This window comes from Ambystoma mexicanum, chromosome 6p, assembly GCF_040938575.1.
Source record: "Ambystoma mexicanum isolate Mex_15411 chromosome 6p, UKY_AmexF1_1, whole genome shotgun sequence".
NCBI classification, from domain to species: Eukaryota; Metazoa; Chordata; class Amphibia; order Caudata; family Ambystomatidae; genus Ambystoma; species Ambystoma mexicanum.
This window is the reverse complement of record NC_090935.1, coordinates 95,609,099-95,628,392: the sequence shown is the minus strand read 5'-3', so window position 1 is coordinate 95,628,392 and position 19,294 is coordinate 95,609,099. Positions and strand designations below refer to the sequence as shown.

General features: G+C 47.5%; 1 protein-coding gene across 1 annotated transcript in view; it reads left to right on the top strand.

The window, feature by feature from the left end:
* NPR2 (natriuretic peptide receptor 2) overlaps nt 1-19,294 on the top strand; it is a 558,288-nt gene that overhangs the window by 317,769 nt on the left and 221,225 nt on the right. Inside the window, exon 6 of the mRNA XM_069626775.1 lies at nt 16,223-16,355. Coding sequence (XP_069482876.1) covers nt 16,223-16,355 — 133 coding nt within the window. The remainder of the gene's footprint in view (nt 1-16,222; nt 16,356-19,294) is intronic.

Here is a 19,294-nt window from a genome sequence, read left to right as displayed (position 1 = left end):
AACTAAACTAACACAACATCAGAACTTAAATATAATCCTGTGCTTTCTCTGATGTCCTTCTGCTTGGGCTATACTCAGGGGAAGTATTTTAGGTGACTGTATTATTGTGTTATATGTTAGGAAAGATTTCATATTTGAATGTAATTTTCCCTCCATGTGTCGACCCCCAAACTTTTTGCTGCCGTTTTACACCCTGATCTAACCTTTGCCAGAGAAGCGCAGCCCTCCGTCGCACTCCTCTGGGCTTTCGCTCACTTCTTATGGGGAAACTGACATGCCCTTAAGACAGTCAGTACTGGGAGACTCTGTTTCCCTTAGTCCTTTCCTCATGTTGCAACTTTTGTGCAACATGTAACAAGAGTGCAATGTAACTTACTTTACTGCACCCTTGGGTCTCTAGTCGTTCCAAAGGCCCTAGAAACTCTCGCTGGACTTATTATGAACTGTGCAGGTGTGTCACGGACAGGACTGGTGGCAGCTACCGTTTATCCTATGTTTTGAACCCTTTTTTGCCATGTTATCCGCGCTTACCGCGTTTGGCACAAATAGGTGGCCTGGCTCCAAAATGGCCATGCCACGCGGTTCTTTGTCCTGTCCTTTGGCCACCGTGCCCCTTCACCTTCCCCAGGTCGAGCCGACCCGGGTCAGTCCTTATTTGGTCATGCACTTTCCCGTGAACCCCAAAGCTTTGGCATACTTCTGCATGCCTTGTGTGTGTGCCTCCAGGATGTGGGCTGGGATGTCTGTTCCCAATACACATCCTGGGTGCCAGAGAGTCTGGGGTGTCCTGAATGCCTGGAAACACTGTGGTCCGTGATTGGTCCACTTATGGAGTGAGTGTTTGTGAGCAGATCTCCCATTGGGTCCTCTCCGGTTTGGCGTGAAGGGAACTTTGGACATGAGGAGGCCGAAAACACCACTACCATGTCGATCTCCTGAGTTCACACGAACAAAGGATAAGGAGCCAAGTATCCTGCAACAAGAAGCCGAGTCGAGGAACCGCTGGTGACCCACTGGAAGGTTTGGCACCCTCAGCCCGCTGTCGTCCTGCGAGACCCCTCTGCATCTGATCGTCCTAGAAGGTCTGCGAAGGCGCTTCGACCCGTTGGAATAGTGGGACCAACTATTCTCGGCACCTTCATCAAACCCTGCAAGCAAGCCTCTTCAGAAGTGTCCTTGGGCCAACCAGTACGCTGACCACCTTACACGGGACGTTTGCTCTGTCACCGCTGCCGTTTCGAGGAAGCCCTGGAAACTTAGTATCCTGCTTGCTCTGTGTCCCCGGCACCCTCACACCGAATTTCGTACACTTGGCATTCCCAGGTCTGAAGTGAGACGAGTGCGCCCGGACGGGAGTAAAAGCGGTTACCGTGTTGCCCTGCTTCGGCAACTACCTGTGTAAGTTCGCTGCACTTGTGATCCCCTTGACCCTGAATCCTGCTACCGTGGAAACTACATGGTGTCAAGACGTCCTGATTGTCGCATCCGAACCTGCCAGCAAAGTGAACTGAACTGGCAAAGTCTGGGTCTGCTTGCGTCGGGGACCGGTGAGTAGTCCATACCCGAACCGGTGGCCCCTAGCGCAGGAACCCATTTCTTTTCTACCGCTGTTGCAAAATAGCGGCTCCATCCCGCACTATCACCCTGCCTCTGCCCGCAAGTGGAGGTCTTGCTTGAGTAGTGGGGACTTGTTCTTCATCACTTCATTCACCTTCCTGAACTGCCTCAGACCCTTGAAGAGACCCTACTTTATCAATTGGCACCAGCGCGTGCAGGTACTTTTGAGCATAAGGCTCCTCTCTTCGTAGGGCTCGGACTTCCTCCTAGTTAGGTGTATTTCTGATGTCAAACTGGGTCTAATGATTACTTGCACTGCCTGTTTTCCTCCCCATCTAGGTGGTCCACATATTTCATGTTTTAACTCCTTAGACCCCTCGGACTTGTATATATATTGTGTTGATTGTGATGTATTGGTTTACTTTAGTGTTACTGTGATTCTTTGTTATGGTCTATGTTACAAAGGTCTTGTAATAAATGTGTCTATATTTTTAATATAACACCTGTCTGGAGTAATTTGTAAGTGTCCTTGCTTTGTGTGCTCGTTGAGGGCTTTCAGTCACCCTCACCCCTCTTGAGACTTAGTTTTGACCGCCCTGATTGTTCTGGCTTGTCCAGAGGTTACCCTGTTCCAAGAAACTAGGCTGGCCTTCTGAACCTCTGCCCCTCCAGGTCAGAGTTCAGAAATCCATCTTAACATTATATTGTTAGGATTTACACAAGGCACCGATGCCAGGTGCATGGTCTTTGTGTGCTCGGGCAGCTCTATAAGAGAGGGGCGGGACCTTCCCTTCCTTAAATAAACTCAATACTGCAAAGGTGATAGCAATATAAATGTTATACTGACCTCAACGGACGTCACCTCTGGGTGCTGGAACATGCGTAACATATGAATTAATTACTCACCTGCTTTATTGTTCACTTTTTTAAATGAATTCTAACTTGGGATTAATGTTACAGCTAATTACTGCTTTTTAAAGAATGCTTTAAATATCTTTGTGTATAAATAAATTAATAATGTATTGTATAACTTTAAATGTGTGTTTACTTGGATACCTATGGTTACTGATTTCATTGTACAGCTCGGCAGCTCACATTACTCCTCTTGAGATAAGCCTGGCTGCTCAGTTACACTACCAACATGTGTAGTACAGACCCAGAGGCACAGCCAGGATGTCTAGCAAATGGGGCCTGAAGCTAATGGAGTTGGACTCACTACACTGACAAAAATAGCTGTAAATGCCCACACAGCGCTCTTTAGTGGGCATTTACAGATTTTGGGTGGGCCTTGCCCCTCAGGCCCTACCCCTCTGTACAGGCCTATATTAATAGGTGGGTTACCTAATACCAAGAGATAAGTCTTGCGTAGTCCCCACACCAGTTGGACTGCAACTGCACAGAGAGGTGCAGTGTTTGCAGTCTGCTGAGACTGATATTATGAAGCTGTGTAGGAGTGGCTCAGTTGGTGTGGATGAATCGAGTGACTGCTTTGTGGATATCATTTTGGGGTGGTTTGCCAGTATTCCTTGGCTCCTCAGGCACCTGTCGCGGGACGGGGGAGAACCTCCCGTGTGGTTCGGTTTGTATGGCATACGTTCTATTTACGATGTCACCCTGTGTACATGTTGGATATTGAGGGCCTAATTCACAGAAGCTGAGCACCTTGGCATAAGGCAGCGCCTTGCTGTAAGGCGCTACATAAATCACAAATATAAAATAATGGCAACACCCCCTTGGAAAACGTTCTGTGAATCAAGGCCTTAGTGGTAATGGTTGTGGGAGAGCAGCCATTTACCTTTGGGAACCACTAGGTGGAGGGTAATTAAACACGTGCTCACCTGAATGCACACTGCATCTCACCTAATTGTTTAAAATGTATTTCTTTTGCATTTTTAAAGCACTCACACAGCCGGGGCGCTGTTACAGGAATATGTCTCTTAGTTACGTATTAATACCCGGAAGTTTCTAAGCACAGACCGGGCGATCGAACCTGTGTTCAAAGGCGAGCTCGTTGCCGCTGAGCTATCCTCCCAGGAGAAGGATTCAAGCGCCGATTTTAACCTACTGTCTATTATTGTTAGGGACATAACACTGCTCTTAAAATCACACGCATTGGGGGTAGTGTGATAATCACACACGACAAACTGCCCCATCAGTAAAACATCAGGGGAACTCTTTGACGATAAGGTAACCATAGCCCCCTCAAACCTCGGCCTAATTCAATAAGGGGGTCACCACTTAAAAGTGGTTTGAGCCAGCATATGTTGCCTTGCTATAACACCAGGAGAGTCCAAGTTGCCAGGAGTCTTGTGATGTCACGTTTGGGTGATTATGCAAATAGCAAACTTCTGAGACTTCCAAAATAACTCGCGTATCGACTTCACAGGGTGCAGAACCTGGTACCCCATTCCACCCATTATTTGAACCCTGGCAGTAGGCCGGTGGCATCGACTTCACAGGGTGCAGAACCTGGTACCCCGTTTCACCCACTATTTGAACCCTGGCAGTAGGTCGGTGGCACCGATTTCACAGGGTGCAGAACCTGGTACCCCGTTCCCCCCACTATTTGAACGCTGGCAATAGGCCAGTGGCCTTGGCTCCCTGTGAACGACACACCACTTTCAAATCTATTTGTAGCGCAGTGGTCTGAAACCTGTGGCTCTACAGATGGTTTGGACTACATCTCCCATGAACCCTCAAATTGACTTTTTTGGTCAGGGCTCGTAGAACTTGTAGTCCAAATCATCTGGCAAACCAAAGGTTTTTTTATACAATTATTACTACCCATGCAAAGTTGATGCTCATGTCATGACCTCGGAGGGTTGGAAGGCTGAGTTGGCATTGCTGAGATTTGAATCTGGGACCTGCATATTACATACAAATATCAGCAGGACTCGCTTAACCGCTATGCTATTTTACCGGTAACTGGGCCCCCATTAGATACAGGAGAAGATCAAATGTTATAAACCATGAACTATTTTGAGGTCTTCTTCTGATTCCCACCTCGCGATCACTAATGAGACCCAGTGCAACTCAAGAGACCTCACGGAAGGCACGACCCCGGTCCCTAAGAGGTATGGAAGGCCCTGCACTCTCTAGCAAAGGCCTGCTCCTACAGTGATATGGTGTCGGGCGCTCTCCCAGTTTACAAAGCGCCAAGAGGCCCCTTCAGGGGTCACTGAGACACTCTGCAAATCCTTCCTTACACAAATAAAATAAATAAACAATGGCTGGTCTTAATGGTGGGCTGCTTGTCGTTTTGGGGTAATATGGTCTGGGTTGAGCTAATGATTGGGTGGTATTTTAGGTGGTCATATTGCCTGTAGGTTGGTTCGTTGTAACAGCGGTGGGTGGCCCCTGTGGTGGCCATGTTGTGTAGGTTGATGTGCAGCATACATTTTTATTTATTTATTTATTTATTTATTTATTTATTTATTTTATAGCGCCGGAGCCCACAGGCATCAGGGTGCATTACAAGTAGACATGGACAAACGAGTAGTAACGGGACAGCAGGGCAAGGTTACAAGGCCTGAATAGATAGATGACTTTAGCTGTTCTTTGTCAGCAGATGGATCATTTATTTAAACAGTAGTGTTTTTAGTTTCTTTCTAAAGATTGGATAGTTGGTTTCTGGGTTTTGGCTGTTTGGTAGCTCATCCCACTTGGATGCCGCTTTTGTTGCAAAAGCCCGACCAAGTCCGTTGGCTTTTTTGGCATGATTGACATTCACCAGTCCTCATGCTTTGGATCTTAAATTACGACTGTGGTTGGTATGTGGTAACTTGTTCTTTTAGGGAGGCAGGAGCAGTTCCAAATAATCAATGCTGGACAATGGTCCTTGCTTTGAAGGTGATACGGTCTTCCAAGGCTAACCAATGGAGGGATTTAATCTTTACGCTGCCACACTGACAGAGGGTGCATTTGGTGGTCCAATGTGGATAGGTGAGCTTCAGGGGGCTGCAGGGGCACATGCCCCATAGATCCTTGAAATGCCTTACTAATGGGGGTGATATTCAGTTTCACCATAATGTCTGCAGATTAGATGTGGTGTTTTATTGGCTGGCATTAGATCCCTGTGACTGGTATGTAGTGTCTGTGGAGGTGTTCATTAGGTGTGCTGTTTTTCAACATGCTTTGCTGTTTGAGTGATCTTCAATCTACCAAGGCATGATCTTTTGGTCGCAATGTTCAGTATGTCAACCACGTATGAGCACTGGAGACCATGCAAATGGCAGCCGTGTGTGGTATAAATCAACATAACATAACATAACATAACATAACATACATGATCTTTGAAGGAAGAGCGGACGAATAAGAAAAAAGTGAGGAAGGAGCAAAGAGGAGACAAAAGAGAAGTACTCAGTGGGTGGCGGTGGGAGAAGCAGTCGGGCATGTGAGGAGGAGCGTAGACGGAATGTGTTGGCAATCCTTAAATACACAAAGCTGCTGCCTATGACTTAATAGCAGCTGCTCCTTCTCACAGAGGAGAGCACACATGTTGTTTGCCTTGTTCTGAAATAGCCCCATGCATAAGGGGGACTTTCTGGATGACGCAGCATTAAAGGACACGGCGGCAAGCCAATGCAAAGGACAAGCAGAGCGCTGTGGTGCATCCGTGCTTGTTACCACATGCGTCCATTCTGTGTCGTAAGGATGCAACTCAAGGGCATCCCAAGCTCCTTTGCCGTTCGTGCCAGGCATGGATGGCGTTATGTGTCTGTGGCAGATAACCACATCCGGTGATAACTGAGGAAGCAGCAGCCCTGTTTCACATGCCAATCAGAGACAAAGCTATGTAACATGTCAGCATGTCCTGAAGAAGACATCGTGCCTTGAGAAAGCACCTACTGGCACGAAACACATGCCGGATGAGAAGTGTTGTCTGAAGAAGAAGTGACTCTTGGTTTAACCAATAAACCAACCATTGAATTATGTGTTTGTCTTAAAACTGTTTGGGTGCAAATAGCAAAGAATCTTGGGGCACAGAGGAGTTTCATGCTTGAATTGGCATTATTGCCTTTGGTTCAGAAGTGAAAGCTGGCACTCCCCAAAATCAATCTGCTCCCAGTCTCACTCAAGCAGCATGTTCATTAGAAAACCTTATCCTACTGACTGGACCAAGTCCAACCAAGGAGGATTTGTCACCTGTTCCTATACACTACTTGACTATTTGATCCCACCGAACTTTATGAGTTGGGATGAACCAAGTCCATCCAAGGAGGATTCGTCACCTGTTGCTTTACACTACTTGACTATTTGATTCCACCTAGCCTTCTGAGTTGGGATGGACCAAGTCCAACCAAGGAGGATTCGTCACCTGTTCGTTTACACTACTTGACTATTTGATTCCACCTAACCTTCTGAGTTGGGATGGACCAAATCCAACCAAGGAGGATTTGTCACCTGTTCCTTTACACTACTTGACTATTTGATCCCACCTAACCTTCTGAGTTGGGATGGACCAAGTCCAACCAAGGAGGATTTGTCACCTGTTCCTTTACACTACTTGACTATTTGATCCCACCTAACCTTCTGAGTTGGGCTGGATCAAGTCCTCCTCGTCACCTGTTCCTATACAGTACTTGACTATTTGATCCCACCTAACCTTCTGAGTTGGGATGGACCAAGTCCAACCAAGGAGGATTTGTCACCTGTTCCTATACACTATGTGATATTTGATTCCACCTAACCCTCTGAGTTGGGATGGACCAAGTCCAACCAAGGAGGATTTGTCACCTGTTCCTACACACTACTTGACTATTTGATCCCACCTAACTTTATGAGTTGGCACACTTCACCAACGCCTGACCAAAGACATGCACTATATGAATATTAATCCAAGTGCGAGTATGTTTCATCGGAAGGCATAAACATAATGACCTAACCAGCTCTGTGCCTGTTAGACAGCTCCGACCAAGCCCGGATGAGTGAATGGCTAAACCCCAGTTGCAGGTTCTGAGAGGTCAGAACTTGGTTGGTGGTTGAACGAAGGCTTTGCATGGATAGATGCTCCACCAGCTTCAGTAAGCTCCGCCAGTCTCACCTACTGTGGAGCTACGGCTAGACCTGCCACCACGATCCTGCACAACACCACTTGGAGGGACACAGAAGTGAGAAGAGCATATTACTATGATGAGGACTTGCAAGACTTGGAGGTTCACTTGCACCGGAGATCACGCATGCATCCAAGGAGCGAGCGCCTCACTGTGTGATAACATTTCCTACGGCCCACCCCCCCCTACATCACAGGACTAGCACAGCCGGTAAGAGGTGGCCAACTCCTTACGGGACTCTCAATATGGTTCTATGTGATTTCATCGAGGAGATTTGGTCAAATCCAAATCCATCGAATAGTTTTGTCTTTTAGGCTATTTGTCCGCAAATATATGCAGGGAAAGACCCTGCCCACAGCCCCTACTTGCCCACCACCTTAAGTAGAAAAACTTGTGTACAGGTGCGTTATAAATGACTTACCCTTACCCACACCAACTATATTTGCTTGCAAAAATAAGCTGAAATAATTCAATGGATTTGGCTTTGACCAAATCTTCTGAGATGAAACCTTCCTATCCCTCAATATGACCAGCTGTTTGCAGTCGGGTAGAAGATGTGTGTTGGGTGTACTTAACGGTTTGTGTGTATTTGACCAAATGTCTTTTGTTCGTGACAAACTGACCGCAATTTATCTGTTCGAGGCCCAATTTAAACGCACATGCATTTATTTCTGTCCCCTGCCTTCAATTTTAAGGAAGCAGGGGACACCCGTGCACCCTTCATATTGCAAAATATGAAACATGGGGAGCAGGGGACACCCCTGCAACCCTCGCTCTCCAGGGTTGGTATTTTGCAATATATGCGACAAAATTGCCCCAAAGACCAATTCACCCACGCAAAAACGACCAGATTGGTCACTAGGTCAAATGTTTTAGGTCAAATATATTGAACACCATAAAACACAAGTCTCTCTCTCAAGAAAATCATAGCAGTGCAATGAATGACAGTAGGTCGCCAACGGAAAATTGGGTGCACCAATTCAACACCCTGTCCAACAAATGAGACCTGCTCATGAGTGCGTACAGGGCTGGTGTCTCCTCCATTAACAAGGAAGCCGCAAAACATACATGTCTAAATGGGTGGTTATTTGTTCCGCATGAAGCTACAATGCAGGTGCAGCTTGCTATCGGAATTGGTTGCCTTGCAATGCCTGAAACTTAAAATGTTTTGTGTGGTCGTGCTTTTGTCGGATGTTCAGCTGTCTACAACCTCTTGAATGTTGCAATTTCATGTCGACGCAGCAATACTGGGGAGTGATCTCTTGTTATAGTCGTTTATTCTCCCTGACGGCATAAACATAATTTACTCTGCGGCTCGTTTATTAAATCCCCATAAATTACAAGGCAGAGACCTGGTCAATTTGCACTCAACTCCATACAGTTCCTCGCCACTGAATATTCATCATTTCAAATTTCGGAAAGAGCAAAAGGGAGGTGTAAAGTAGAGGGGAAATGGCCTTCATGCCTCCATTTTGAAATCCGCAGTGCAATTTGCATAACCACCTCCAGCTATTTACACATGGCAGGCGGATCTAGCAATGGATGCCTATGGAATTTGCCTGCTTTTTGCTGGTGTAAAAAACAGGCGGATTTGATAAAAATCCACAGGGATTAAGCCACCATGAAATTGTCACGTTGGGGTAAATGCTGCCACATTTGCACAGTGGAGTGGAAGTGACAGAAGCATCATAAATCACGAGCCGCACCCACTTTCTGCCATGCAAATGTGTGAAAATTAGGTGCAGCGTAATATTGATGGATAAATGATTTACCTATGACCATCACATGTTAATTTTACGCTATGTCTCGGGAAAATAAGCCCACTGAGTTACCCTGGCATCACCAAACCTGTACATTGTGCAGATGCCGGAGGAAGTCAGAGCAAGTACATTACCTGAGCCTGGCATGGTGCCAAGTACAAAGAAAACCTCAGCATGTAGGCAATGGGATCATTACGTGTCTTGAAGGTAATGGCCTGAAGATCCACTGCAATCTGGCTTCCATAGTAAACACTCCACTGAGACGGCACTCATTCATGTGTCGAACCTTCTCTCTAACGATCACCACTCCAAACTCTCTTCTATACTCATCCTTTTGGATCTCTCTTACTCCTCTCTCCGCCTCACTCTCCAATACCTTGGATCCCGCAAATCTGCTCTCAATTGGATCTCCTGCTACCTGTAAGGCTGATCCTTTAAATTCTCCTGGAACTCACAAACTCCTGGCACCACCCCACTCCATGTCTGTGTCCCAGAAGGATCAGTCCTCTGACCTCTGCTCTCCGCCTTCCGTAGCTCTGGCCAAGGTAGACGTAACTCAACCTTAGGCTTTCGATGTACCTTTTTGCTGATGACACTCACATCTTTTTCTCTTCTCCCTCTGTCACCCCAGCCATCTTGAAATGGATTATGAACTATCTCATTGCAATTCGTCACAGGATGGCTCTCTGCTGCCTTGCGCTGAACTCTTCCCCTAGCTTCCAATGCCATCCATTCCCTCCATTTTCTGATCTCCTTCCTACCTGACCTTCTTGTTCCCATGACCAAGGGTCCCAATCTTGGGGTCCTCTTTGATAGTGACCTCCAAATGCAACAATCCATCACTACCACTGCCTCTGCTGCTCGTATTACTGCCTCAACATCCTTTTCTTACTAACCACTCTACAATAACTCTATCTCATGCTCAGTAAACTTGACTACTGTTCAAGCCTATTACATGGTCTTCCTCCCTCTAGACAAAGACTTCAACTTTGCTACCTGGAATCGCCAGAACCTACCCAGACACTCCCCCACTTCTATCCACAGACAGCATGCTTGTTGCCTCACCATGTACAACAGCTCCCTTTTCACGTTTCTTCTCCGAGCCTAAAAAGCTTTAAATGTTCTTTCTCCTCAGTACCTGTCTGCTTGTTTCTCTGTTTACTTACAATGCCATTCCTTCCGATTCTTCTCGGTACAGAACACATGGTCACATACCCTCCCTGTGCCTCCTCTACCTCCGCTATTTCTCCCTACTCGCCCCACTCCACTGGGATCCAGCTGACCAGCAGAAGCAAAACCAGCCCATCTGTGGATCTCTTCAAAGCTCGGCTTAAACTTAACTTATTATCTGATGAGGGGGTTCCCCCTGCCCTCTCCTCCATCCTCCCCAGCTGACCCCTCCACTGCCTCCAGTGATGCTAACTAATGTCATTTTGTATATTTAAATAGTACTCCTCTTTAGTTTGAAGCACTTGGCCCGTAGGTTAATGTTACTTTTGTACGTCACCTGTTTTCTTATATATTGTATTCAGTTTGTTTAGTTTTTTCCCTGGTATATGTCCCACTTCTTTACACCCTCATGAACTGGGAATGCCTCTGTCATCTGTAAATGTGTTATTGTAAGTCATTTCTGTTCGAAATTGACGTCCCTCTTGTTCCAATAAATACAAATCGAAAAATAGAAATGTCAAAGTAACCATGGACATGTTGCCATTTATGGGAAATGCCTTGGCGTGTAGTCCTCACCATATGCCTAGTGATTGTATTATGGTTCAACCAGGCCCAACCATGCTACCAATGACTAAAGAAACCGGGGTGTATTTTTATTTATTTATATAATTTTAGCATTTGTAGCAGCGCACTGAACCCTCAGGTATCTAGGCGCTAGTTACATTAGGAAAAGGGGGGGTGTACAGATAAAGGTAAAACGGGAAAGCAGATGCGTAACCAACCGTGGTGTGGGCATGTTACCACGGACAGACTCAGCCTGTGCTTGTTGCCATATTTAAAGCAGGACCAATGCATGTTTACATGATCAAAGCAAGGAGGGGCACTGGGCAAACTAAAGCTGTGCAGGTCTTCACTCCCAAACCATGCGTGTGGGGAGTGCATTAAGGAGAACCCAGGGCTCATATAATCATACTCACGTGAGCATGCAGCAGCGATGATGCTTTTAGGCCACATCGCATTTAGTAATCTTCCCATGGACGAACCAAGCCTGGAGCACGATACAAAACACGCAGCAGGACAGGGCATGTTGCCAGGACTATGAGCCTCATTATAAGGCTGACAGACGCGGTATGAACGGTGCCGGTAAGGCACTGGCACCGTTCTTACCAGGCCGCCACATTACGAGTTCTGCTCGCGGGTTCCTGACAGCCCACCAGGTCTCACCTGGCGGCTGTGCGGCACCCGCGAGCATAACTCGTAATGCCGCCGACACTGTTATTAACGGCATCGACGCATCCATGCTCCCCACACCCATTATGCCCTATGGGGCAGAATGGGGATCGTGAGCCCTGCATTACCACCTCCCGTGAATGGGCAATTACCGGGCCACTCATCTCGTAATGGGGCGGTTATTGCCCAATCGTGGGAGGCGGTGCCGTAGCGAGCATGGCGATAGCTGTGTCTGCCATACAGGCACGGCTTCCGCCATGCTCGTAATGAAGCCCTATGTCTAGGTTTGTGAGCAGGTACCGCCAAATCAAGTCTTGGTTTATTGCCATGACAACCAACACCTGTGTAGGTTACTATGTCCAACTGAAGCCTGGCAAGGTTACCATCTCCAAAATGCGGCTGTGGTTAAACCAAAGTGAACTGGTGCATGACACTACGAACTAACCGAGCATGAGCAGGTTACCATACCAACCAGGCGTGAGCGTGAAATCATGACCTAACCAACCTGTGGAATGTTACCATGAACTAACCAAGGCAGGACATGTTACCATGGTCATATCAAGCCAGGGTGCATTACCTTGGTCACGTAAAGGCCGGTGTGCTACTCTGGCCACGTAAAGGCCGGTGTGCTACTCTGGCCACGTAAAGGCCGGTGTGCTACTCTGGCCACGTAAAGGCCGGTGTGCTACTCTGGCCACGTAAAGGCCGGTGTGCTACTCTGGCCACACCAAGCATGTCGGTTTCAGTAATGAACCAGGCCTGTGTATGAGGCAAAAGACTAACCAACCCCAAGCGCGATAACCCGAGCTCTGTGTTTGCATTGTGCCCATAGTCCCTGCTTGGTACAAGCCTTTTCCGGTCTAACAAGCATGTGGAGATGGGCTAGATTGGCTGACGAGTATCCCTTCTGTACCATGAACAGCACCGCTAAGGCTGGTCTATCGATGAGATAGTATAGAAGAGCTCGGCTTTCATAGTCAGACTTCCTTTATCCAATCACCAGTTTATTGGCACTTTTGCGAACAACTTGTGGTCTTTTAATATAGCCTTATAGACTTGGGCAGGTATCATTATCCTGGACTAAGGACATGAGTGAGAAACCAAATGGTGTCTCCCCGAGCAGTCCCTTGGGATCTGTCATCCAGGTGGCTGGGGCACACTATCGCTATTGAATCCAGATCCCGGGGGTGGACAAGAGCAGGGGGATCACCTGGATGAGGGGTCCCTGGGGAGTGGGAGTGGGACACCCGAAGGAGAGACGTGGTATCCCCTTCCAATTCCCCTATAAACCCTCCATGCACTATCTTGGAACTTTACTCCTTCTCCCCTTTCCTAAACACACTCTGCTGCATGGACAAAGCGATTCAGGGAAAGACAGGCTCACACACAGCCAGTCCATTTGACATGTCCAAACATCAGTGTCAGGCAGGGTCCGGCACTTGATCCTGACGGCTCACACCTGAATCCTGTTACCTTCCCCATTGGGATAAAAGGCAGGGCTTGAGAGCACCCAGAATGAGGCAAAGCACACAAGCAAGGCGAGATGGGCAACTGAAGTGAGCAAGACCAGCAGAACAGAAGAGCAGGAAATCCAGGGAAGGCGGCGCAACCATGGAAGCAGAACAGACAGCACCAGGAGGTGAATGAATGGCTGTGGTCCTACCAGCAGCGGGGTGAAGGTCGCTGCAGAATCCCAAAGGGGCAACTCCCTGTTACTTCAAAAGGTCACTGAGGTACCTCCATCATGTGCGGTGAGAGGACTTGGGCCAAAAGCCTTGACTAGAAGGAAGATCTTGATAAACTATATCAGCCGCTGCCGATGAGTGAAATGGGAGACCGGCTTGCGTTGATAACTGAAAAGGACATTAACATTTGAAGTGCTCATTGGGTTGTCGGGAAACCGCAAGCGAAAGCACATTGTAGCAAGAATGAAGAATGCTGAGATTGTGCGTGTGAGAGAAGCCACAAAAGAAATCTGAAGCACTTGAGAGTGTAACCGAGAGAGGAGGCGAATAGTCAAGGTGGGCATACGAGGTTAAGCCCCTGCTCGTACAGTCGAAAGTCTTGGACAAAAGGTGAAACGAAGTATAAAGTTAACCTAAGGAATTATTAGCCCAGTGATGCTAACTATGAACTACAGATACCAGAAGGCCTCGTTAGAGGAGGCCGGTAAAAACCTCTGAACTGTTTCCAGTATTGTGGTTTGCACATAGGACAGCAGCTGTGAGAAAGAGAAGCCTGATTGTTGAAAGTAAACGCACTTGCTACAATATAACAGTGACCCGGCGAGACGCGATCGCCTATCGGAAGTCTCTGTATTGCACTGGCAAGTACTTTGAAGTGAAAGCATAAAAGATTGCAAGTAACAAGTGTGATGCTTGTGGTTTGAAGGCTCGCGCCCAATCGAGGGAGGCTCGAACTGCCTACAGAGTACGGTCTGAGTCCGGAGGAGGAGGACCTGAGTAGATCAATGAAAGTGAACAAAATATTTGTTTAAGAAGACATTAAGAGCTCCTGAGTGTTATAAGTCAATAGAACTGGCCAATTTAACTGAACTGTGATTTGAAGGCTACAGTGAACCCGAGGAGCGATGCCAAGTGAAAGCAAGGGAAAGTGAATCCCACATTTTGATAAAGTGACTGAACAGTGGTGTAAAGATGAAATTGACCCCAACAAAGGGGTATCACGAGAAAGCCGGGGCAAGGGGAGTCCCGCATTGGATGGGAAAAGTCTTGTGATGTCAAGCAAAAGACATTGATTCGAGGGATCCTGCTTTTCTGAAGAAACTGCTTCGTGATGCCTACAGACTCAATGGGTGCTCACAGTCATGCCACTGTCCTGCCTTGTCCTGTGATGTAACGCGGCAAAGGGAGTGCACTAGCTCAGCAGTCCTGAACTACCGAAGCCCTTTTGGACATTTCAGTTTGTACTACACTCTTTTGTTATACATATCATTGTCCCACACCCTTTTGTTATATAGAGTAAGGATTTGCCAATAGGATTATTAGTGCAGGCCATTTTGCTTTGACACGACACCACTTAGACAGCATTTTCTTTACTTTGATGGTCGTAGCTTGCTCCCATCTCAGATTTGGTTTTAGATTAGGCATTTTTCTCACCCATATACTGTTCACTAAACACACTTGGATTGTACTCCTTCGGCATGTCGTACTTCTGATAACCATGTCTTCCGTACACATGCCACCAAGAAATAACGAGTCCTCCCAAGGTTAATAGTTTTTTTATTTATGGTATGGTTAAACAATAAACTTTAACAAATCTTCAACACAACATAATTGCATACAAAAAAGGAAGATGAGCTTCGGAAGGCTACAAAAGAATTAAAAGCGAACAATATTTGGAGCTTTGTCGGTGAAGTAAAACATGTTACTATAATAATGAGTAAAGGACACAAAAAGTGTTATTAAATGAGTGTGGGATTTTTGTTATATTTCAATATCTAAGTTCTCTTTCTTTATGAGGGAAGCATTTTCATTGTAAACTTGGTGGCACTGGAATGGATTTGGCAGGAGCTTGCATTGGGTGTAATGTTAAAGTGAAGGGGTTTTCTTTTAAAAGGAGGAAGCATTGTTCAATGTTTTAGCTTTCACTTCGTGTCCTGTTGAAAGTAAACATGCTGGGAAATTGCATTAGTGTTCCTTGAATGCAGAGACATGCTTTCTGTTGATTTCCAGGCTGCTTCAGAAGTCAAAATATCAGGAATGCAGTCCATACCAGTAGTTATTGACTACATTTGACACATTCTGATTGGCTGACTGGAATTCAATACGAGTGATAACGACCTTTGCAGCTACATTTAGGTAGACATTGTTGCAATATTTCTATTTATGAAAATCTAGGGCTCTCCCTGGGGTATACTTGTGGGAAAGAGGACAGAGTGAGAGAAGGCTCCTCACTCATAGAAGGTTAATATTGTCTAGTGCTCATTGCAGCCACTTGGGCCTCGCACGAGAGCGCTGAACAGGGCAGTCTAACCATCTTGTGTTCTATGGCTCTTGCTGACCTAAGGTAATGAGCTTGATAAGGAGCCCAACCCATCGGGCACCTTGGTCTCATCCAAGATTAAGCCAAGATGCCCTCTGCGTACGTGTGCTTTATAAATGTAGATAACATAACATGATGCCATATTGGGCAATGCCCAGACTGAGTGTGAGTGCGATTCCATGACCAACTCCTAATTATCTGCACCATGTCTATGTGAACCTTAGAGATGCCACCTCCTGCCAATCAGACATCAACATGTGACAAAGGCCCAATTGATGTGGGTAGGGAGCCCACTGTGCCCAAACAAGAGACAAGATCATGGGGGAGGCAAGATTGTGGGGGAGGCATGGTGCCCCACACAGGGACTAGGCAACATCTCTCAAGGCATGTCTTCAAATGACCCCTGCACCTTGCCCAGATGATACCAGCCTTCTCTTCTTCCCGCAGGTCACTGGATTCTACAACGGGATCAGCAAGCTGATCAACTGGGTCGGGAAGCCCATCCAATGGGTGAAGGGATCACCGCCCATGGACAACCCACCGTGTGTCTTCAATGTGGACGACCCTTCCTGCAACCAAAGTAGGTCTAATCCTGCTGCCCATAGCCATGCAGTGAATGCCCGTGTCCCAGGGTGGACCCTCAGGCCCCTGGTGTCGCGGTGGGTGCGCGTGCGCGCTTCTGTGTGCAGAGTACAGTAAGAATAAGAGGAATGGCCCCATCACCTGTGCGCAGAGAGCCTTACTCTCCCACATCTCTGCGATTTGGAGTGGAATCCATTCCTTTTGCTTCTATGATATGATTGGTTATTTATAATGCGCTTTATACCCAGAGATTTCCAAGCGCGGACCCAGGTATCGAACCTGTGTTACTCCCTTGGTTCCAAGGCGAGCACGTTGCCACTGAGCTATCCTCCTGGGACTATACCAACTAGGGATTTCTTATATTTCCCATAGAAGTAGTAAGATCAGGTTCTTGTAGCGACCGCATGCCCAGTTCATCCCACTAAGAGGCATTGCAGAGACAGGTGCGCCCTGCAGTTCCTAGTTCTCCCAGCAGGAGGCAGAGCAGGATGCGTGAGCGGAGCCTGTAGGGACCAGATGTAGGCTGTGCACATGGCAGTGGATGGCGCTGCTGAGCACTGTAAATGGGTGCTAACTGTGTGGGTTACACGTTGCCTACTGTTTCAGCCTTTGCCAGTAGTAGGCAGAGAGAGGTGCATGGGCGCTGGTTTTAGGGAGCGCCCATATCCCACAGATCAAGCTTCACACAGTAGGTAGCGCTTCTGAGCACCATGCACGGTGGCGCATCCTGCAGTTTAGGAATCTCTGAGCTGAGGGCACAGAGAGGTGCCAGGGCACCTCTTACAGGGTGAGTGCCTCTTGTGCAAATTCAGTGACAGAGAAGGGTGCAAATCACAAGGACACACATGTTCCTGGAGTTCCAGCCTTCCTACATGGAAGCAGAGCGAGATGTAGGAGTGCTGAGTGTAAAGTGCGCAGCTATCTTGCACCTACGCCCCCTCTCTGTGCACGAGTCCTCCAAGTGATGAGTGCACATATCCCTCAATTGCAGCTTTTCCAAGTGTCAGCTGCTGGGAGAGATGCAGTGGCTATGAGTTTAGAGAGCACACATATCATGCAGTCCCCTCTCACTGCATGAGTGCTCACTGTAATGAGTGCACATATCTCAAAGTAGCAGGAGAGATGCCGTGTTATCCTCTCTCACTGCATGAGTGCTCACTGTAATGAGTGCACATATCTCAAATTAGCCGGAGAGATGCCGTTTTATCCTCTCTCACTGCATGAGTGCTCACTGTAATGAGTGCACACATCTCAAAGCAGCAGGAGAGATGCCGTTTTATCCTCTCTCACTGCATGAGTGCTCACTGTAATGAGTGCACATATCTCAAAGTAGCAGGAGAGATGCCGTTTTATCCTCTCCCATTGCATGAGTGCTCACTGTAATGAGTGCAAATACACTACTTTCCAGCCCTTTCAATTGTGAGCTCGTGGCAGAGATGCATGGGTGCTGAGTTTAGATTGCACAGATATCATGCAGTTACCTCTCCCTCACTGCGTGGGTGCTCAGTGTAATGAGTGTACATATCCCAAGGTAGCAGGAGAGATGCAGTTTTATCCTCTCTCACTGCATGAGTGCTGACTGCAATGAGTGCACATATCTCGAGGTAGCAGGAGTGATGCAGTTTCATCCTCTCTCTTAGCGCATGGGTGTTCACTGTAATGAGTGCACCTATCTAGAGGTAACAGGAGAGATGCAGTTTCACCCTCCCTCTTACTGCATGGGTACTCACTGTAATGAGTGCACCTCTCCCTCGGGGTAGCAGGGCAGATGCAGTTTCACCCTCTCTCTCACTGCATGGGTGTTCACTGTAATGAGTGCACCTATCTCGAGGTAGCAGGAGAGATGCAGTTTCACCCTCTCTCTCACTGCATGGGTGTTCACTGTAATGAGTGCACCTATCTCGAGGTAGCAGGAGAAATGCAGTTTCATCCTCTCTCTCACTGCATGGTTGCTCACTGTAATGAGTGCACCTATCAAGAGAGTTGCAGTTTCATCCTCCCTCTCACTGCATGGGTGTTCACTGTAATGAGTGCACCTATCTCGAGGTAGCAGGAGAGATGCAGTTTCACCCTCTCTCTTACTGCATGGGTACTCACTGTAATGAGTGCACCTCTTCCTCGAGGTAGCAGGGCAGATGCAGTTTCACCCTCTCTCTCACTGCATGGGTGTTCACTGTAATGAGTGCACCTATCTCGAGGTAGCAGGAGAGATGCAGTTTCACCCTCTCTCTCACTGCATGGGTGCTCACTGTAATGAGTGCACCTATCTAGAGGTAACAGGAGAGATTCAGTTTCACCCTCTCTCTTACTGCATGGGTACTCACTGTAATGAGTGCACCTCTTCCTCGAGGTAGCAGGGCAGATGCAGTTTCACCCTCTCTCTCACTGCATGGGTGTTCACTGTAATGAGTGCACCTATCTCGAGGTGGCAGGGGAGATGCAGTTTCGTCCTCCCTCACTACAAGGGTGCTCACTGTAATGAGTGCACCTCTCTCGAGGTAGTAGTGGAGAGGTAATTTCACCCTCTCTCGCACTGCATGGGAGCTCACGGTAATGAGTGAAACTCTCTCGAGGTAGCAGGGAGATGCAGTTCCACCCTCTTTCTCACTGCATGGGTGTTCACTGTAATGAGTGCACCTATCTCGAGGTAGGAGGAGAGATGCAGTTTCACCCTCTCTCTCACTGCATGGGTGTTCACTGTAATGAGTGCACCTCTCTGGAGGTAGGAGGAGATGCAGTTTCACCCTCTCACTGCATGGGTGCTCCCTGTATTGAGTGCACCTCTCTCGAGGTAGGAGGAGAGATGCAGTTTCACCCTCTCACTGCATGGGTGGTCACTGTAATGAGTGCACCTCTCTCGAGGTAGCAAGAGAGATGTAGTTTCATCCTCTCTCTCACTGCATGGGGGCTCACTGTAATGAGCGCACCTATCTCGGA